General features: G+C 42.1%; 1 protein-coding gene and 1 long non-coding RNA gene across 6 annotated transcripts in view; one reads left to right on the top strand and one right to left on the bottom strand.

The window, feature by feature from the left end:
* The first annotated feature begins 1,438 nt into the window (after nt 1–1,438).
* The window catches only part of VPS53 (VPS53 subunit of GARP complex), a 143,576-nt gene continuing 123,066 nt past the window's right edge, over nt 1,439–21,948 (top strand). The window contains exons 1-4 of one of the 5 annotated variants that reach the window (XM_077851817.1): nt 1,439–1,678; nt 3,659–3,739; nt 12,235–12,284; nt 14,160–14,226. In XM_077851817.1, coding sequence (XP_077707943.1) covers nt 1,592–1,678; nt 3,659–3,739; nt 12,235–12,284; nt 14,160–14,226 — 285 coding nt within the window. In that variant the 5' untranslated portion in view covers nt 1,439–1,591. Of the gene's footprint in view, nt 1,679–3,658; nt 3,740–12,234; nt 12,285–14,159; nt 14,227–15,401; nt 15,460–18,202; nt 18,224–21,948 lie in introns of those variants that run through there. The other 4 variants (XM_077851814.1, XM_077851815.1, XM_077851818.1 and 1 more) reach the window with 4 other exon arrangements.
* LOC144285970 (uncharacterized) lies at nt 10,687–21,856 on the bottom strand. The gene is made up of 2 exons (XR_013354091.1): nt 21,794–21,856; nt 10,687–11,188 (listed from the first exon to the last, which is right to left on the bottom strand). It is a non-coding gene; the product is annotated as an uncharacterized LOC144285970 (long non-coding RNA).

Below are 21,948 nucleotides of genomic sequence, written 5' to 3'. Positions count from 1 at the left end.
ATATGAAATTACCTTTTCCTTTTAAAAAAAAGTATTATAAAAGTACTACAGACTATCTATAGACATTTTGGGAAAATATACAAAGAGTGTATATTTCATCACCCACAGAACAGTACTATTTCTTTCCTATCATTTTTATATGTGCAAAACCCACATAAACTGGGACTACACTGTACATTTTTGCTTTCCCAAATGTACATTTTACTTTCTGGTATATATTAAGCACATTTTTCCATGTCATTAAGTAACTTTCAAAACCATGATTTTGTTACACTATTCTGCCAATTTTTTTAAAAAACGATTTTATTTATTTATTCATGAGACACAGAGAGAAAGGCAGAGAGAGAAGCAGGCTCCTCGCAGGGAGCCCAAGGCCGGACTGGATGCGGACTGGATGCAGGACTCGATCCCAGACTGGGATCACACCCTGAGTCAAAGGGAGACGCTCAACCGCTGAACCACGCAGGCAGGCGTCCTGCCAATTTGTATTTTTAAGGCTTTCCTTATTGTTAGAAAGTGCTTCTATGTTTTTACAACAAACAACTTTGATAAAATTAAAAAAAAAAAAAAAAAAGCTCAGTGGGACCAGGGACTCTTCCATTTTGGAATTTTACAATGTTTAACTGGTAAAACAACGCTTCTTTGGGCTGCAGTCGCTTCATTGTTTTAAGTGTCCGCGGGAAAAGTGGTTGCACAGGGCGAGCTGGCCTCTTTCCTTTGCGGTGCATTAAGAGCTAGACAGTCTAATATTACCTGTATTACTAGCTTAAATTTGCATAGCGCTTTTTATATTTAATGCTCACCACATACTTGCAGGGTAGGCAGGGCAGATGCAGGGTTTTGCTCAAGAACTCAAAGCTTATCGGTCGTGGAATGGGACTTAGACTCCAGATACTGAGTCTCAGAAAGTCAACATTTCCCCGGCGATGGAGCAATACCTAAGGAGCCACCTTCCTCCCCCGCCCCAAGGAGAAGCTGCAGGCACAACCCCCCCCCCCCCCCCGCCCCCGGAAAACTCTGCCTAGAGGCTTGGCACGTGAGGAACTTAAATGTCAAGTGGACGCTGTCCCTCCAACAAAATGTCCTGGGCAGCATCGCCACTTACCAGCTGGGGTCATTCCTCCCCCGGTGGCAGGGGGATACCTACTGCCCCTGACCAAGGGGGCCCTGGGAGCTTCGCGGCCTGGGAGGGTTGCTGTCGGTCGGTCGCGACGCTGTCGGGGCTTACCCTCACTGGGGGTCCTGCCAGGGCGGCCAGGCCCTCCCCAACACCGGGGCCTTCAGTGCGGGGGCGTGCCCTCGGCGAGTTGAAGTGGGCCCCCATCACGTTAGGGAGAGCTGAGGGCGGGCAGGGGAGGCTCCCGGGACGTGACGGGAATGCCTTCCCCGGGCAACCAGAGGTCAGTCCTCCGCTATCCCAGAGTGCCCCGGATCCCGGAAGTGCCCGGCTTCCCGGAAGTGCCCGGCTGGCTGACAGAGAGGAGGTTTACCTGAACGCTGCAAGAAGAGGGTTGTGGTTCTGGAGTTTGGGTGACGGCTGGAGGAGAGACTCGGGGTCGAGGTGGGCGCCAGGAGGGAGCTGGGCGGCGGGATGATGGAGGAGGAGGAACTGGAGTTCGTGGAGGAGCTGGAAGCCGTGCTGCAGCTCACGCCTGACGTGCAGCTCGCCATAGAGCAGGTGAGCGTTCCGCCCCCTGACAGGAGGAGAGCGGAGGCTGGGGAAGCCTGGGGGTGGGACCCGGGGTGGGATGGATGGGGAGGGAGCGGTCTTTGGACCGAGAGGTGAGAACCAGGAGCGGGCGGGGAAGGTTTGGAGGGAGGTGGTGGTGGGAAGGGGTTTCAGCATCTAGGGCAGGGAGAGAGCCCTTTCTAGGCCTTGATTGTCTTTGGAGGGTGAGGCGTCCTGGTGGGTTTGGGCAGAGGAACCGAGCCCCTTGAAAGCATATGAACCTGGAAGAAGGGAAGTCACGGATACCGACCTCAGATCTGGGGGGTTATTTACCAGGCTGGTGTGCCGCTGCTCCCAATTCTTAATCTAGCCCTTTGTGAGGGACTCGGGATTGAGAGGAGGAGCCACTTTAATACCTGAAGCGGGTCCCTGAGCAGAGGGAGGGGACACGGTTGAAAAGGACCCCCTTATCATACTTCAGTGGATGAGAATTCCTAATGTTGATCGGTTTGGGTTAGATTGAACAATATTCCCCGGAGACCTTCCTTTCCTTCCCTTCAGGGACTCTTTGGTTGACTAAATTCTCTTTTTTAAGAGTAAATGATATTAGAAATAGTCCTTTAGACTCCTGTTCAGGATATTGCTTCTGATAAAGGGAGAGGATTTCCCTTAATGGAACTGGTGTAGGGGATAAGATTTAAGAAAAGGAGGATTATGCCACATTTAGTGACCACTGGGAAGTTTTTTGAAGTAAAGTACTGTTACTACCATTGCTAATGTTAATATTTATTGAGCGTTAACACTTACTCTAGGTTTGTCTCTGTACTAATTTATTTGTATTGTGCCACTTACAGATTTTTGGACGTGTGGTGTTCTACCAGTGGTTGGATTACCCATATAAAGTACATTTGGCACATCCTGAGGGTGCTAGACCATTGGGCAAAGGTTTAGTTGTTCAGGCCACAGCCTCCCACCCACCTCTTCCTGACAGAAAAAGACATGCATTTCATTTTTACTTTGGGCCTAGTGGGCTCTCATAGAAGAAACAAACAATGCAGTCAGTTACCGTTTGACAAGGATTTGGGGAGAGCACATTTTTGCTATTTCTTAATAAGAATGAGTTTTAGGTTAACCTTATCTAATAAACAGACATCAGAAAAGAATTGGCTTTCAGAATGACTATCTTGAGCTGGTGAAATTCAGTACTCAGGGGATCACTCAGCTTCTTTTATGATCTACCTTGTTTTTTATTTTTTTAAAGATTTTATTTATTTATTCACGATAGACATAGAGAGAGAGAGAGAGGCAGAGACACAGGCAGAGGGAGAAGCAGGCTCCATGCCGGGAGCCGGATGTGGGACTCGATCCTGGGACTCCAGGATCGCGCCCTGGGCCAAAGGCAGGCGCCAAACCACTGAGTCACCCAGGGATCCCCTATAATCTACCTTGTTATATGTTCTTCAGGTTATAGCTTTTGAAGGGAATTATTTTTCAGAAGACAGTGTTCTTTCTTCTGTTAAATAGATGGACAGTTCCCGAAGGCAAGCTCTATTTCCTGACACTGTCTGAAGCGAAAAAATTGTTTCAATGCATAGTGAATTCTAATGCTGAGCCATCCCCGAGACATAGTGCATAAGTCTTTTATCAAGGTTTCCTTATTACAGTCATGTCATCAGCTGGTTTAATCTGAGAGTGGGCAATGCCCCTTTATTTCTCCTTTCTGTGGGATTTTGTTGATATTGTGGAACTTCCACTGTTGCACATTCTGTTAGTTGCACCAAGACGTTAAAATTACAGATGTTGGTGAAAATTAAAGATTGACTTTCACAAATATCTTACTGAGCAATTGTTGTGTATTAGGCTTACAGAATGAAAAAAGATAGGTTTTTTGCCTTCAAAGTAATTTACCATCCAGTAGGAAGGAAAGAAATAATACATAAAACAAGACAGAAGGATGACAGTTATTTTTAATCCCCTGTCTTTATATAGGTATTTCCAAGCCAGGATCCTCTAGATCGTGCAGATTTCAATGCAGTGGAGTATATCAATACCTTATTCCCAACAGAACAAGTAAGTATAGTTTCCTTCACTTCAGTGGTTTCTGGCTTATCCTATGAGTATTATGATTGGTGTGTTATACTATATCATCTAAGGAGACTTGATAAACAAGTGAGAGTTAAATTCAAATCAAACCCCATTGTAACTGATGGGGGGTGAGGGATAGCTTATGCCAAATGCTGTTGTGTAAGAGAATTCTTTGTATTGTGAGCATATTATATGAAATTATAGCTTTACCTTGTAAGAGCCCTCCCACATTTTTCCATAGTATAGTGGGAAGTAGGAAGGATTTTTAAAATTATTAGAGAAGAGTAAGAGTGAAGTGGACAGGATAACCCTGGAATCATAAGGCTACTTTGTCCTATTTCAAAGTTTTCAGACTTTATTATGTATTTATTTATTTTGCATTGGGTGACTTACCTATACAAATGGGTTTTTCTTACAAAATTGGATTTTGGGTGTTTAGGTGAGAAGTAGATCAGAGTTAGAAACAGCAGAGGTGGGGGCACCTGAGTGGCTCAGTTGATTAAGCCTCCAACTCAGAGTCCTGAGTTCAAGCCCTACTTTGGGCTTGTGGACCCTGCTTTAAAAAAAAAAGAGAGAGAAAAAAATAAAAAATAAAAAATAAAAAAAAATAAAAAATAAAAATAAAAAAAAAGAGAGAGGGGATCCCTTGGTGGCGCAGCGGTTTGGCGCCTGCCTTTGGCCCAGGGCACGATCCTGGAGACCCGGGATCGAGTCCCACGTCGGGCTCCCGGTGCATGGAGCCTGCTTCTCTCTCTGCCTGTGTCTCTGCCTCTCTCTCTGTGTGTGTGACTATCATAAATAAATCAAAATTAAAAAAAAAAAAAAAAAGGAGGGAAAGCAGAGTTGAAAAGTCTGCTAGAGTTCTGCTTGGTTTTTCATTTTATGAATTCAGCAAATGTTCATTGGGCACCTGTCAGCTATATTGGTCACTGTGCTAGGTGCTGTGGACCCAAAGATGAATAATGCCCAGTCTGTGCCCTCTTAAAGTATACATGATCAAGGTTGGGTGGGGGAGACAGTGTTGAATGCTATAGGAGAGGTACATAATGGGTTTAGTAAGGAACAAAGGAACAGTTTTTCCTAAGAAAAATCAAAACCTCAGAGAGGAGGCAGCCGTTCTGCCAAATCTTAAAGGAGTCATTTGTTCACTTCACTTAGTCAAATGTATTTAAGTGTCTACTAAGTGCCAGGCACTGTTTAGAAACTGGGGAGAAATGGTAAATGTGATAGGCAAGTTCCTGGTCTCGTGGAATCTAATATAAGGAAGAAGAGAGTAAACAGATCAACAAATACATATATAAGAAATCATCAAGCATAGTTGATGCTGTGATAAAAAGCAGGCACAGAGAAAGAACATGACAGCACGGGGAGGGGCTCCTTTAGACCAGTGGGCGGGGAAGGTATTTGTGAGGTACTTACCTATAAACTGAGACTTGATACCTGTGAAAGAGCCAGGCTGTGGCAGTCTGGGAGAACACTGTTTAAGGCAGAGTGAACCACTGAAATCTGGAATGACAGGGAAAGGTCATTCAAAGCACAGGGCAGAGGCTCGGAGATGAGAAACACAGTGTGCTCAGGGAACATAGCCTCCTAGGAGATGGGGCTGGAGGGGTTGGCAGCACAAGGGTCCTGAAGGGATTCTGTTCTCTAGGCCCGCAGTCTCCAGTTTTTTTGGATACCATATGCTTCTCACTGAAATATTTTGCACACAACTAATTTTCACCGAGCTGATTTTAAGCTTATATACTCTGAAAATATTATGTACATATTCATAATACTAGTGTTAAATAAATAGGTTTTAGTAGGGTTTGTCATGGAAATAAGTAAAAATAGAGGTTTTAATGTTTTGTCTTCACACTCTAATGGGTATCATTACAAAGCCCTTGGAAATGTACACACCCTGGCTAGGGACTGTGATTATAGGCAGTGGGTGTTCTTTTAAGGACTCCTGTCAGGGTAATGACTGGATCAGATTCACATTTAAAAAATTCCACCTGGGGACACCTGGGTGGCTCAGTCTGTTAAGTGTCTGACTCTTGGTTTCAGCTGAGATCATGATCTCAGGGTCCAGAGATCCAGCCCCAGAATGGGCACTGTGCTCAGCAGGGAGTCTGCTTGAGATTCTCTGAGATTCTCTCCCTCTGCCCCTGCCGATGCTCTCTCTAAAATAAATAAATCTTTTTCAGATCCAGAAAGATTTCTTTTTTTTTTTTTTTAAAGATTTATCTATTTATTTATTCAGAGAGAGCAAGAGAGAGGCAGAGACACAGGCAGAGGGAGAAGCAGGCTCCATGCAGGAAGCCCGACGTGGGACTCAATCCCGGGTCTCCAGGATCACACCCTGGGCTGCAGGCGGCGCTAAACCGCTGCGCCACTGGGGCTGCCCTCCAGAAAGATTTCATAGAGGAAATGGCATTTCAGCTGCACGATAGACACCAAATGAAGGATTTTGAACTTTGATTTCTAGCCTGGCCGACTAGGTGGATATTGACACCTTTACCCTCGGTTGGGCATAAGGACAAAGAGTAGGCTTCAGTGGTAAATATGGTAGGAGTAGGGTGTAAGAGTGATCTAAGTCTTGAACATTTTTGAGCCCTCCGGGTAGAAATATGTAGTTGGATATTTGAGTCTGGAGCTCATAATCCCGGTAATTGTTAATATTTTGGCATATATTCTTCAAACATTTTCTAATAGACATGTTAATTTTTTTTGACATGTTAATTTTTTTAAATGAAGTTGGAAAAAATGGTATGATTCTGTGTGATTGTCTTTGAGGTTTCACAGATAGTCTTTAGAGCTCATTGTTTTCTGCGAAAAAGAGGAATTCTAGGAATTAGCTGGAGGCAGAAATTTGGGAACAACTGGTATAAAGACAGCAATTTTAGCTGTGAAAATGTCGTCTGCCCCACCCTATCAAGAATGCTGACTCATCAAAGCAAAAATAACTGTTAGGTTTGGAAATTATACAGGAAACCACCAGGTTCTTATTTTTTTCTGGTATGCTTTTGTATGTATTTGATTTTAAATTACTGAAGGTAACGCTAGACATTTGTTATAACACACATTCAGGGATCCCTGGGTGGTGCAGCGGTTTGGCGCCTGCCTTTGGCCCAGGGCGCGATCCTGGAGACCCGGGATCAAATCCCACATCGGGCTCCCGGTGCATGGAGCCTGCTTCTCCCTCTGCCTATGTCTCTGCCTCTCTTTCTCTCTCTGTGACTATCATAAATAAATAAAAATTTAAAAAAATTTAAAAAAATAACACACATTCAGTTATATGTCTTATCTAATTATGCCTCCATATACATGCTAATATGTAGTGAAGTTTTTCTTTCTTTAAGATTTTATTTAAAAAAAAAGATTTTATTTATTTATTTGACAGAGCATGAGACAGGACAAGCACGGGGAGCATCAGAGGGAGAAGGAGGAGCAGACTCACCACTAAGCAGGGATCCTGATATGGGGCTTGATCCTAGGACCCCAGGATCCTGACCTGAGCCGAAGGCAGACATTTAACCAGCTGAGCCACCCAGGCACCTTGTAGTGAAGTTTCTTAGCAAACTAAGAAAATCTATAACGCAAGGTTTACCTTTATTTCCCCAATCCCAGATTTATACCTAGCAGTTCATTTTCCAACCCAGATTCTCATGGACCTTAATGAAAAGGTAATAAAAAAATAGTGCCATGATTTATCATTTCTTTCACCTCTTGCTAGATTTGGGACAAAACCCACCTATATACCTCAAGGGCTTGCAGTAAATATTTAGAAATTTTTAAAAAGATTTATTTATTTATTTGTGAGAGACATGGGCGGGGGATTTGGGGTGGGCAGAGACATAGGCAGAGGGAGAAGTAGGCTCTTTGCAGGAGCGTAATGCGGAACTCGATCCTGGATCATGGGATCACAACCTAAGCTGAAGGCAGCTGCCCAACCGCTGAGCCACCTGGGCACCCCAAATATTTAGAATATTTAAAGTAGATGTCAATATATCAAGAATAAATTTAGTGTCACTCTAAGGAGAAGGATGTGTATTCAGGTTTGTTTCTTTTTTAAGATTTTATTTATTCATTCATGAGAGACACACAGAGAGAGAGAGGCAGAGACACAGGCAGAGGGAGAAGCAGGCTTCATGCAGGGAGCCCGACGTGGGACTCGATCCTTGGTCTCCAGGATCATGACCTAGGCTGAAGGGGGTGCTAAACTGCTGAGCCACCCAGGCTGCCCTGTATACAGTTTCTATTGAATAGCAGTTACTTGCAAGTCTGTGGTTACCTGGAGGTATCTGCCTGGAGGCAGATCTGTGGATGTTTGTAACTCTAGGTACAAGTGGGAAGAGCTCAGTTTTCTGTATGTAATAGCGTTCTCTGGTTAGTTTTTTTTTTTTAATTTTTTTTATTTATTTATGATAGTCACATAGAGAGAGAGAGGCAGAGACACAGGCAGAGGGAGAAGCAGGCTCCATGCACCAGGAGCCCGACGTGGGATTCAATCCCGGGTCTTCAGGATCGCGCCCTGGGCCAAAGGCAGGCGCCAAACCGCTGCGCCACCCAGGGATCCCCCTCTGGTTAGTTTTGAAGAGTAGCCAGGTTTGGTAACAATGATCTGGAAAACTTGTCTAGTTTCCTAGTAGAAAACTGAAGATAATCATTTGTCATGTTTTCATTAGAGGTTTGATTAGGGAAATCTAGATAAAATCTATTAAAAATGAATATAAGGGGCACCTAGGTGGTTCCGTGGTTGAGTGTCTGCCTTTGGCTCAGGTAATGATCCTGGGGTCCTGGGATAAAATCCCGTATCAGACTCCCTATGGGGAGCCTGCTTCTCCCTCTGCCTATGTCTCTGCCTCTCTCTCTGGGTCTCTCATGAATAAATAAATAAATCTTTTTAAAAAATAAATAAAAATGAACATAAAAGTAATATAACTAAGAGCTTTGAAAGAAGAGTCACATGAAGCTGTTTCTAAAGAATTTTTAATGACCCCCCCCAAAATGCTCTGAGTCTATGTTGTTAAGTGAAAACAGTAATAAGATGGCACATTGTTTATCATTCCAGTTTAATTTTTTTTTAAGCCAGATACTTGCTTAGAAGGAACCATAGAAAGCAATATACCAGAATGCTGCCTACTGGTCCCCCTGTTTGTACTCACTCTCTGTGTCAAATAAATAAAAAAAGAATCAGGACAAAATTTTCAATAATAAAACATTTTTATATTTTTAAAGGTTTTATTTATTTGAGAGAGAAAGAGAGAGTACACCTGGACAAACGGGGAGGGGAAAAAGGAGAGGGAGAAGCAGGGAACCCAATATGAGATTCCATCCCAGGACTTGAACCAAAGGCAGATGCTTAACTGACTGAGCCACCCAGGTGCGCCAAATAATTAAAATATTTTTATTTATTTATTTTAAGATTTTATTTATTCATGAGAGACACAAAGAGAGGCAGAGACATAGGCAGAAGGAGAAGCAGTCTCCCTGCGGGGAGCCCGGGGAGCCTGATGTGGGCCTCGATCCCAGGACTCCATCCCAGGACCCCTGAACCACTACCCGAGCTGAAGGCAGATAGTCAACCACTGAGCCACCCAGGTGTCCCTAATTAAAATATTTTTAAATGGTAAAACCGTACAATCACATTATAACTAAACTAGATAGGTGATTCTCAAAAGAGAAGATGACCTCCAATGAGGGTCACCAATCTGGATTCCTGTGGGGATTGTTCCTCAATCCCAGTGAGGATTACTGACATAGCAGACACTCAACTGATAGCATCCCTCAGATACGTGGGATGTAGAAAAGTTAGGTCAAGGACCTAACTTTAGAGGTAGCATTTTGGAGTAAGGAAGAGCAGAGACCCAGAAGGCAGATTGACTGCAACCAGATCCATCTGTGCTAAACATTACATATAGGACCTTGGACAAAACATCTGTCCTTTCAAAGCCTAAATTTCCATTTTTCCCACTGAAGAGGAAAATGGCATGCCTACTTAAGGGAAATAATGTCTATAGAACCCTCTAGAAGAGTGTTGCATAATAGATCTACATTAAATGTTAGTACCCTTTCCCTTTTGCTTCCCCAACAGAAAATCTAGAAGATAAAGGTAAAGTGGTCACCCATTGGTTCAGCTAGCATGTGGTCAAGCATGATAATTTAGGACATTTCTGGTCTTTTAGTAGCTGCATTCATGGGCCTGATATTTTTACTTGATATTTTTCAGTGTTTTCCTTTTATTAGCATGCTGGCATAAGCCACCTTTGTTTTTTCTGACCCTCCCTGCCCAGCGTCTTTAGTGGCATAAAAGTCCCTTGAGTAAATGTGGCCTGATTTATTTTAACTGTTCTACTTTGGCCATTTAGGTCATTTCCAGGTTATTGCTCCCTTAAATGCAGTTGAACATCAGAAGGCATAAATATTTTGAATTATTCTTCTTAAAAAAATTGTTATAAAAAAAGAAAAATTGTTATGATTTAAGCAAGACCTTAATGTTTAAGGAGTATTAAATTTAAGAATTGGTTACTGTATCATCCAAATCTATATTTACTGTTGTGGAATGACCTCCAAGTTATTTGGTTAAGGAAAAAAAATATGATGCAAGACAATGTGCATCATGTAAAGAAGGGGACATAAGTTATGGATATGCTTTAAATACATAGACTTTCTGGGAAGGTACAAAAGAAACCAGCTCAGAGCCATTGCCTCTGTGGAGAAAGGATTAAGGGAGACGGGCAGGACAGGGAGAAGCAGCCTTGCTTTTCGCTGTTTATCCTTTTGCACTATTTGAATTTTTGGTCATGACCCTGTTTTACCAATTTCAAATAGATTACTATTTTAAAATTTTGGTATAATAATGCATTTTAGGAAAACATATAAGAATAATACAACAAATTCACTACCGTTCACCCAGATTCTCCAAATGTTAATATTTTTTAAATAATTGATTTAAAATACCAAAAAATATATATATATATTTAAAGGAATGGGTTCCAGCAGAGATAGGGTAGGAACTGTTATGTCCTATTTACACATGAGGAAATATAACTTCAGAAAAGCTAAACAGCTTGCCCCCTGTACATATAGCAGGTTTGTAGTGGCAGAGCTGTGCCAAATCTAGGTTCTCTGACAGACTCTGTTCCTGTTTAACATTTATACCCAGGCTGATTTCAGAGTGACTTGACAGCTGATTCCTCAATTAAAATAACTTCTTTTTTTCTGAGATTCATCTTCATCTCAGTCTGGATTTCTGAAAATTCTGAATAATCATTGGCTTTGGCAGAACAGTAGACGGAATGGAGATGGTCTGGTCTGACATCTCAAACACTTGTGACCTGGTTCTTGGCAGGCTTCTGGCCTCCTCCTCCCCCTGCCACCATAAGTTGCTGATAGCAGTTTATAAGCACAATTCCTCTTGCATCTCCCCTGCTTCTTTGTCAGGTAAAATATCTGTGAAGGGAAAGGGAAAGAGGAGTTAAAAAATTATATTTTGACTACTTGAGTTAAAATGGTGCTATAAAATTATACAATCTCTATTCCACTAGGGGGCACCATTTCCTCGCATTTTCTGCCGGCTCAGGTTGAATATAGTCCATGTTTTTGTCATTGTCTTTTTTTTTTTTTTTTTTTTGAGATTTTAAAGATTTATTTATTTGAGAGACAGAGAGAGAAAGCATGAGCACAACTGGGGGCAGGCAGAGGGAGAAGAAGACTCCCCTGAGCAGGGAGCTCAATGTGGAGCTCAATCCCATGGCCCTATGATGATGATTGAGCTGAAGGCAGACAGACCCTTAACTGACTGAGCCACCCAGGTGTCCCTCTCTTTAGATGGACCCTTCTTGCCTCCTCACAGTTAACTCTCTTCGTCAGAGATAACCACTATCCTGCTGGCTTCTAACATGAGAGAATAGTCTCATTCATTTTTGAACTATATAAATGGAGTCATACAATATACACTCTTGTGTCTTGGTTTCTTTGGTGTAATATTATGTTAGTAAGATTTATTCCTATTTTTGTGTGTTGTAATCATTCATTTTTGTTGATGTATTTTGTTGTGTGAATTTGTCACAATCCTATATACCAGAGGTCAGAGAACTTTCTATAAAGGGCTGGATAGTAAATAACTTAGGCATTGTGAACCATTCTGTCTCATTGCAACTTTTCAACTTTGCATTTGTACCTCAAAGGGAGCTGTGGATAATATGTAAATGAGTGGGCGTGACTGTGTTCCAGTAAAACAATTGAGCCACAAATGCAGAGTACAGATGTGGGGCTGGATCTCATGACCCTTATTAAATCATGACCTGAGCTGAAATCAAGAGGTGGATGCTTAATGAACTGAACCACCCAGGCATCCTTATACTTTTTAAAATAAAATTGTATCACGCTATGATTACATTTTTTGAGATGTCAAATAGCCTTGATAGCTCATTTCCCTATAAAAGAGGAATTCTAGAAAGTGAAATAATAGCTGTCACTTTTCTTCTTTACTGTAGTCTCTGGCAAACATAGATGAAGTCGTGAACAAAATTAGACTGAAAATAAGGTAAGTAACACCATAAGATTATTAATAATTAATGAAAAATATACTGTTGATTTAGTTTATCATGTTCTGGATCACATTTATCTGTTAGAACACCAAAATATCAAGTTTGCTGTTTATGACAGTTTTTTTTTTAAATAATCCTTTTATGTGGATTTCATTATAAACCTCATGGCAAAGAATTCAATTCTTTGGTCAGTCTTCAATCATTTATGAAAAGGAAAGGAAGCTTTAGCAGGCTATTCAAAATGGTTGATTATAAAAGAGGGCAAAAGCATATCTATTGTATTTTTAATGGTTTTAATTCCTTAGCAGATTTACCATTTTTTGTACCTCTAAGGCTTAGATACAAGGATGGGCATATACATGTATCCCTTGGCCAACACAACAGCTAACAGTATGGTCAGATCTGCTGGTTGGCATTTGTGGTGACCCAAGATTAAATATTGTGATTAATCTAGGGTGCACTTGTCAGAGTTAAACATCAAGTGTCCTTCCTGCCCAGTAGTGTGGCTGGATTTCCAGTTTTGGCATATGGCTGTCCAGGTGGTCAATGTCTGTTCACTGTAATTAATATTATAATGGTTGGTGTCATTACTTCAAATATAGTTGTTGGTTGTTTTTGTTTTTTTTTTTTCATTTTGGTTGATTCTTTTTTTATTTTTTTATTTTTTTTTAAGTTTTTTATTTATTTATGATAGGCACACAGTGAGAGAGAGAGAGGCAGAGACACAGGCAGAGGGAGAAGCAGGCTCCATGCACCGGGAGCCTGACGTGGGATTCGATCCTGGGTCTCCAGGATCGCGCCCTGGGCCAAAGGCAGGCGCCAAACCGCTGCGCCAGCCAGGGATCCCAATTCTTTTTTTTTTAAGTATTTATTTATTTATTCATTTAAGACACCAAAAGAGGCAGAGACATAAGCAGAAAGAGAAGCAGGCTCCCTGCAGGGAGCCCGATATGGGACTCCATCTGGGATCCTGGGATCATGCCCTGAGGCGAAGGCAGATGCTCAACCACTGAGCCACCCAGGCGTCCCCATTTTTGGTTGGCTTTGATGGGGAGAAGCCTTCATTTTGAATCAGGAGATTATTTCTTTTTCCCTTACCAGCTTTGGGTCTTTCAGTGAAGACCTTTGCCATGAATTTATTGTTTAGTTAGGGCCTCTTGTTGTTTTAGTGGACTTCAGCTATAGCAGTTCTAGTGGAGACTACTAAGTTGTCCAGGATTTGCCCAGAAAATGGGAATTCCCTAATGATCTCCAAATCATCACAAACAGGTTATTTTCAGCTTTCTCTCAACATACATTTAAAAGATTCTTTAAATGAAAAATGAAATTGATCTAAATTTCTCTGGCAGAGGTGCCACTGAATGGTCCCTGTTGGAGCCTGAGATCACAGACCCATGCCCCACACAGCTTGCCCAATCAGGGCCCAGGGGGTGAAGCACTGATTTCATATAGCACTCTGGCTTCTTAGCTCTTTAAGATTTCTGAGGACATTATTGAGGGTTTCATGGGGGATAATTTGAATTCGCTGACTTGTTCCCATAAAGTTCCAGCAACATCATTCCTGGTTTTCTCCATTGCGAAATACTAAACTTTACCTTGGCCCATTTGGACAGCTCTGAATATTAAGTAATAATAGCCTTTTTAAAAAAACAAAGACCACTCATCAGTCTCTGCTGGGCTTGGCTTCTTACACTACTGTTGCTGCCTCAGCTAGGGTCTGAGGTCTCCATCTTCCTTCTGTCATTCAAACTTGTTTCGTTTTCCGGACAAGTGGGTGCAACCTGCAGAAGTTGATGGGTATCTTTTTTTCTTTGGGTCACCCTAGAATGGAGATTGTTTTAATGATTCTTAACATTTACCTTTTTCACTAGGAGACTGGATGACAATATTCGAACTGTTGTAAGAGGTCAAACAAACGTGGGGCAGGATGGCAGGCAAGTAAGTGACTTATTCGTCCATGTTAATCACACTCTCCTGATTTCTTCATGATCCAAAGTGTTGATCTTCCTGCTTGTGGAGAGCACTTTCTTGCTGATGTGCTCCACACGCAGTAGGAAATGTTCATGACCTGTCCTACTAATACCAGAGGTAGGCTGCCCAGACCAGCAGTGAGCTCTCACTCAGCGTCCGTGGAACCAGGAGTGTATGGTAGCACAGCGCACCCAGGCCCAAGTGAGAAAGCCAACGTTTCCTGGTCTTTCTCCTCAGCGGCAAACATACATTCATTTCAAAGATTTGTAGTTCCTTTTTTTTTTTTTTTTTTTATGATAGTCACACAGAGAGAGGAGAGACAGAGAGAGAGAGAGAGAGGCAGAGACATAGGCAGAGGGAGAAGCAGGCTCCATGTACCGGGAGCCCAACGTGGGATTCGATTCCGGGTCTCCAGGATCGCGCCCTGGGCCAAAGGCAGGCGCTAAACCGCTGCGCCACCCAGGGATCCCAGTTTTGTAGTTCTTTTTGGATCTAACTTAGGAGGTTAGATCCCCCTAAGGGAACAAAGGGAGAAAAGAGTGTCTGGGGTGGAGGGATTCTTGCATGACTGAGGGCCAGATATTCTCTGCTAACCATTTTCCTTTTTATTTGGATTCTATTCTGTTTAGGCGCCGTATTTCAGAAATTGCTGTTACAACAGAGGTGCCAAAGACACCTTTCGTAGCTTTCCTCTCGTGTGGTATCTGTTCTGCCTTTTCAGTACGGACTCAGGCAGTAGTAGCCTCAGTTCTGTTAATTGTCCTCTTTGACATTTTGTAGTACAGCTCATTTCTTAAAATATACATTGTGCTGTCCAAATTTGCAGGGGATGGGAGGTGTCAGCCTATGTACAAATGTCCTAATCTCTCATACTCCTGCCTCCTCTGCTAGTAGCTTACAGGTATTATGAGTCTCTTTTTTCTTACATTTTTAGTTTTATCTATGTCTCTGTTTTTGCCTACATTGTATGACATCCTTTTCATCCTAATAATTGTCTTCCATTGTCCTGTTTGTGTCTACCTTCTTCCTTGTTATTGCCAGTATTTCTGTATAGTTTTCTGTATATTAGTTTTCTAGAGCTGACCCAATTTCCTGATCCCTGCCTGGATCTTAATTCTTATTGCTTTGTTTTTGTCATTCAGGTTTCTCCCGTGAAGCATCACTTCACAGGTGAGGCCTGTGTACATGGGGCCCTTGCAGGTAATAAAGAGGAACAAGGTAGCCTGCAAACACTCCAGCCCCCTTCTGCCCTTTAGCTTACCTTCTTTGTGTCTGGCCCTGTCATCTACCTCTTTAGAAACCTCAGTGGCCTCTGTCTACTGAATTAAATACAAATTCCTTTGCTTGGCATTCAAGGCCTCAGTCTGCCTTTGCAATTTTGCTTCCTGCTAAGATCAATCCAAACAGCAGACTTAGTACTCTAGAAGCATGCCCTGTGCTTTCTGAACCCATGTACTTCTTTTTGCCTGAAATGCTCTCTCTCCTTTTTTTCTTACAGTAACTTCACCTCAAAATCTTACCTAAGGCCTAGCTCAAATACTACTTCCTCTATGAAATTTTCTGTTTAGCTCACCTGGATATACAAAAAGAATCAGAATTTTAGACCTAGAAGGGACTTGGAACTCACCTGGTCCACAATTCTTGTTCTACAGATGAGCAGATTCATCCTGATATCTCTCAGATGTATGTCCTTTCTGCCCACAAAATCCCAGGCCCATGCTTATACTTTCCATTTGGGTTTTGTGGTCTCCTTTGACTTACTAGTGCACACATCTTGTCCCTTTGACTGGCTTATAAGTTCCTTGAGGCAAGAACTGAATCTTCCTCATCTTTGTATTCATCTCAACACATAGTTCATGCACAGTAACATTTTATTCAGCTGTATTGAATATTTGATCTGTGTCAAACTTTATTTATTGTAAATAAACAAAAACCTTTTACCATAAAACATCAATTTGATTAGCATATGTCCCCATATAGCTGTTGAGAGCTTGATTTGTGTGTGACTAGTTCCAAATGACTGCCATTTGAAATAATAGCACAACTATTTTGTGTGATTCAGCTTACACTTACCATGGCTCATGAAAATACATAGAAGAGTCTCAGGTTTTTAAAATTCCCAGAATGTGAAAATGATGTGAATGATTTGTCAGGACTTTTTGTTGGGTCATGATATGTAGCTATGTATCTTTTAGTTCGTTGTTTGTTTTAACCTGTGGTCACAAACTAGCGGTATTGGAGAGTCGGGCCCCAAATTAGACAGCCTGTGGGAATGTCGGGCTTCCCCACCTTCACATATTAATAGGTTACAGGTTGCTGCAGCAGGGCAGGTCATATTTCAGAGAGCAAGACCACATATTTAAGAATGTTTAGATAGCATTTCAATCTGTGGTGGAATTTTGTGTTCGTCTCCTTAGAATCCAGACAGAAAGGAAGCCCAGTAGAAATAATTGCTTTTCCTGTCATCCCCTCCATCTGTCTTTTCCAGCAGTTTGTAATGCAAGCTGAAGTAGAGATTTTTTTTTTTTCCCAGGGAGCTTTTGGGTCCCCTCCTTGTCAACTCCTGGGGTAAAAGTCTTGCTGTCCAGCCCTGGCTGGCTGATGGTTTGCTGAAGAGAGACTCTTATTTGACTGGCAGACTTGGGAGAGTTATGGATGTTCCAAAATACTGAGTTTTATAGGTCAAGAGGCCCCAGATTCCCCTCTTCCTTGGAATAGAGTAAAAGTCTGCCTTCAGAACTTGTTTCCTAATCTTCTGAGGAGCACTCAGGAGGAGAACATAATTATGGACCAAAGGAAATTTTCGTTTTATAAATTTCATCTTGATTGTATTCAACCAGAACTGATGTGCTAACTTATAATCTGTAAATAAGGGAGGAATGTTTACTTCCCATTCGTGGTGTCTTAAAAGGTATTTTTAGCAGAACTTTTTGAAAAACAGTGTTTCTCACTACAAAAGTATTTCTGAGGAGGCAATGATTTAGAAATTAAAGACCCCATAAGGCACCTTGTTTAGGTTTTTGAGATTTCTGAAATACTAGCTGCCCGGTTAGCACTCTGCTCTGCGTTTTGGAGAGCCTCTGATTGTTGACCACCTCCTACGTGGCAGACTTGAACTGATTTAGTCTGTGACCTCTTCTAACCAGACTGTGATGCTCCTACAAAGTTAATACAGCACAGAATTCTCCCCATTTTCTTCTGCTGAAATCATCAGGCAAAAGCTTTAATTAAATGCCCACATGTTTCAAACTTTGTGGATGAGTCAATTCAACTAATACATGATCTGATATGCTATGAACCTTACGTAGCTTCCTGAGAATTAAAACAGACGGCTTGACTGTGAGTAGAAAGAGGTGAATAGAGGAGTGGGTTGGAAAAAGAAAAAGCTGACATGTGAAATGTCAGAGTGGCCAAAGCTTGACCAATTCCCAGTAAGCTCACTGAGAAACACCAAGAGGATGAGCTACTGGGCTTCTGTCTCTGGAGTGGAGCTTGGCTACAGTGTTAACTCTTGCATCAAGTATCTGTAGTACAATGTTGCACCCAGTTCAAGAATCTTTTCTTTTCTTTTTTTAAGATTTTATTTATTTATTCATGAGCGATACACAGAGAGAGGCTGGGACACAGGCAGAGGGAGAAGTAGGCTCCTCGCCGGAAGCCTGATGTGGGACTAGATCCCAGGACCATGCCCTGAGCCAAAGGCAGACACTCAACCGCTGAGCCATCCAGGCGTCCCTTCAAGAATCCTTTCTATGACATCTCTGACGTTTCATTGACCTGCTTCTGTTCGGACAGTCACAGTTACGGGCAGCTTGCTATTTTGTTGTTCTGCAGGACAGTCTCAGTGTCTTCCAGTTTTGAACAGCTTTAATTGTAAGAAACTTCTTTCTTAGACTGAACTGAAATAGTAAAATAGACCTCATTGTAACTTCTCATTGCTCTTCCTTCTGCCAGCTGGATGAGTGTAAGCCTAATTCCTTTTCCTTATTATAGTTTCTAAAATTTTAAATGGATATTATGTTCCTTTCTTAGTGTTCCTTTTTCTAGGCTAGCCATTCTTAGTTTCTTCAGCTTTATGATCTGATTTCCAGACCCTTTATCATCCTGGTTGCCTTGTAGTTTGTCACCATCATTCTTAAAATTCTTAAAATGGTGACATCTTGTAGTTTGTCACCACCATCATTTAAGTAGATTCTTAAAATCTACTCTACCAGGAGTAGACCTACTGTGTTGGATGTAGAGTGGGACATTTACCTCCTTGTTGTACATGGGGGCTGTTCATTCACATGGGAACAAGGGGCTCAGGGGGACTGAAATTCATTATTATAATTCTTTTTTAAAAATATTTTATTTATTTATTCATGAGAAACACAGAGAGGCAGAGATACGGCAGAGGGAGAAGCAGGCTCCCTGTAGGGAGCCGGATGCGGGACTCAATCCCAGGACCCTGAGATCACGCCCTGAAGTGAAGGTAGACGCTCAACCACTGAGCCACCCAGGCATCCCTCATTATTATAATTCCTGAAGTTAATGACTCATTTTTGTATGAATAGACTTTTTTTTTTTTTTTTTTTTTAGAAAATACTCATTGATTTTTCTAAATTCTCTAAAGAGTCCATGACTCTTCAAAAGTTAAGGACCACTGGTTCAGACAGTGTTCTTCCATTACCTTGGACTGGGTGAAATTTTTGGCAGCTGTATCACGATGTTGGCTTCTGCTAAGTTGGCAGTTCTCTGAAATCCTCAGGTCAGGAGTTCCAAACAGATGCCCACAGAGCTAAGAAAGTGACCTAAATGGTTTCAGCAGGCTAGTGTGCATCTACATATGCATGTATCCAGTGGGCAAGTGAATGCCCTGTCTAAAGGGGACAGCGCAACCCAGTTCCAGCCAACTGTTGTCATGTCTGAATGCAGATCCGGAGATGCCAGATCTATCAGTTTTTCAAGAGAAGCCGGAAATCCGGATTTTTATGTGACTCTCCAAATTTTTAGATGTTGGCTTAGGGTTTTTCACAAATACTGCTAAGGCCAATCAAAACATATCCGTGCCAACAGTTTGCAACATCTGCCCAGGTCTTTTTTCATATGAACTGCTTTTCAACTTTTTCCTCCTCTGTTTGTTTAAGAGATTCTTTTGAGATCAAATGCTGGAATTTCTGTTCTCCCCCCAGTTTTATCTTGCTAGTTTTGCTTGATTGTCTCAGTTGAGGCCTTTTGGAATCTTGATGACCTCCCCATTTTATCATTAGCAGACTTGTCAGGCATGCCTTCTATGTCTTCTTTCACATTGTAGGCGAAAAGGTTGAACAGGATGGGTTCAGAGCCATGTGGTGTATTATGAGAGGCTTTTTTCTTCTCTTCCTTATCCTCATTTTGGTAAAAAGTGCCAGGCCCAGAAAACAAAGATTATCTCCCTGTCCTTGGTATCTGTCCAGCACCATGTTTCTTAAATTTTCCATGTCTCCATTTTCCTCAGAAAAGGGGACTAATCATACTTGCCGTCTCTTTTCCTGGAGATATAAAGATTTATTAACTCAATCAGTAAAGCTTGTTGCCTTCCAAAGAGAAAGTGTTCTATGCTTTCATCCTCAAAATTAGCTTATCATCTAATTTAGGCGTTAGAACAAAAATAACTGTGCTCCCCAACACCCTGAACTAGGTAAAAGGTGGGAGTTCACAGTATAACAGTGATCTTTGGGCAGCCCAGGTGGCTCAGCGGGTTAGCGCCACCCTCAGTCCAGGGCATGATCCTGGAGACCTGGGATTGAGTCCCACATCGGGCTCCCTGCATGGAGCCTGCTTCTCCTTCTGCCTGTGTCTCTGTCTCTGTCTCTCATGAATAAATAAATAAAATCTATTAAAAAAAATAACATTGATCTTCATCATGTAGGGTTATGAATTTGTATTTGTCAGTTCTCTAGCAGGATGGTTTGAATTTTTCCCCTCCATCACATCAAATTTATTCTCATCCTCTCTTTGGGAGGAAAATGAAGCCCATTGATGGAAGAAAATAAGGCATTAATATTAAAGAGACTATAAATACTTTGCAAAGAAAGGGGAGGAGGTACTGTCTCTTGCTTCCTCCTGCTGAAACATACTAAATCTAAAGCAATTGAGCTTTAAAAGCATATGCTCAAATTTTTTCCATTAGTGACCAAGAATGGTTAGGCATTTTTTTGTTTCTTTTACCTTTATTTCATTTTATTTTATTTTATTTTATTTTATTTTATTTATTTATTTATGATAATCACAGAGAGAGAGAGAGAGAGAGGCAGAGACATAGGCAGAGGGAGAAGCAGGCTCCATGCACCGGGAGACCGATGTGGGACTTGATCCCGGGTCTCCAGGATCGCGCCCTGGGCCAAAGGCAGGCGCTAAACTGCTGCGCCACCCAGGGATCCCTCTTTTACCTTTTTTTAATTTTATTTTTCAAAGCGTCCCCAGACAACACTCCACTTTAGGAATCGCCAAGACCTTAAATGACCAGAGAGTGCAAGAAGTGCTATGACCACTTGAGGGGCAGTGCCAGAGTCAGGTTATGAGGGGGCTCAGGGCTTGTGCCTTTCCTACAGCCTTTCGTAGGGAACAGGGTCCCTGGTTTTTTTTTTTTTTTTTCTTAAGATTTTATTTATTCATGAGAAATACACACAAAGGGAGGCAGAGACACAGGCAGAGGGAGAAACAAGCTCCATGCAGGAGGCCAGATGTGGGACTCAGTCCTGGGACTCGGGGATCACGCCCTGAGTGAAAGGCAAACACCCAACCACTCAGCCACCCAGGTGTCCCAGGGTCCCTGGTTTTGATTGAACCTCCCCACCATTCCCCAATGAGGATTTCAGACCTCTGGCACAGAGGTCAAAGTCGGTTTGCCATTATTTGACAAGTTGAATCTGAACATGACTTGTGGAGCCTACTTGTGGGGCATGACTGACTATAGTTGAGGCAAGGACTTGTAATGACTGGGTCAGTCTTATTGATTGCTTCATCCTGTTTCTTGCACATGGGCCTAAATAACACTTTTTGGCAGAGTAACTTGTCCGCTGCATATTAGAACCCCGTTGCCACTTGTCTTCTAAAAGTCTCTGATTATGGGATGCCTGGGTGGCTCAGTTAGTTAAGCAACTGCCTTTGGCTCAGGTCATGATCACAGAGTCCTGAGATCAAGCCCCATGTCAGACTCCCTGCTCCATGGGGAGCCTGCTTCTCCCTCTGCCTCTCATGAAAAAATAAAATCTTTAAAAAAAGGAAATAAAATCTCCGATTTTCAGATATCCTGTAAGGAATTTCACTAGCTGTCTTCTCTCTCCTCTATGGACAGGGGAGGCCTGAGCATTTATTTGTATATCCCCTCTAAGGATTAGGACAATTGGACATCGTCACAGATATAACATTGGATGTCAGCCTGGGTCAAGTGAAAAAACTTGAGCTTTGAATTGAAATCTTGGCTCTGCCACTGGGTATGATTTTGGACAAGTTACTTAGCTGCTCTGAGCCTCAGGTTCTTCATCTGTGGTAAGAAGATAGTCATACTTACTTGAAGGTGGTGGGGCTCAGTGTGCTTAGCAAAATGGCCAATCTGCTGCTGTGGATTATGATGTCACCCACTGGAATATCCTAATGCTCTGTGGCCGGGCATTCGTCATGTTCCTGGGGCTTCTCCATCAGCTCCACTCCTTTCCATCCCAACTT

The sequence above is a fragment of the Canis aureus genome, chromosome 16, assembly GCF_053574225.1.
Source record: "Canis aureus isolate CA01 chromosome 16, VMU_Caureus_v.1.0, whole genome shotgun sequence".
Classification (NCBI taxonomy): domain Eukaryota; kingdom Metazoa; phylum Chordata; class Mammalia; order Carnivora; family Canidae; genus Canis; species Canis aureus.
Note: the sequence above shows the minus strand (reverse complement) of the source record. Positions and strands in the feature narration are given on the sequence as shown.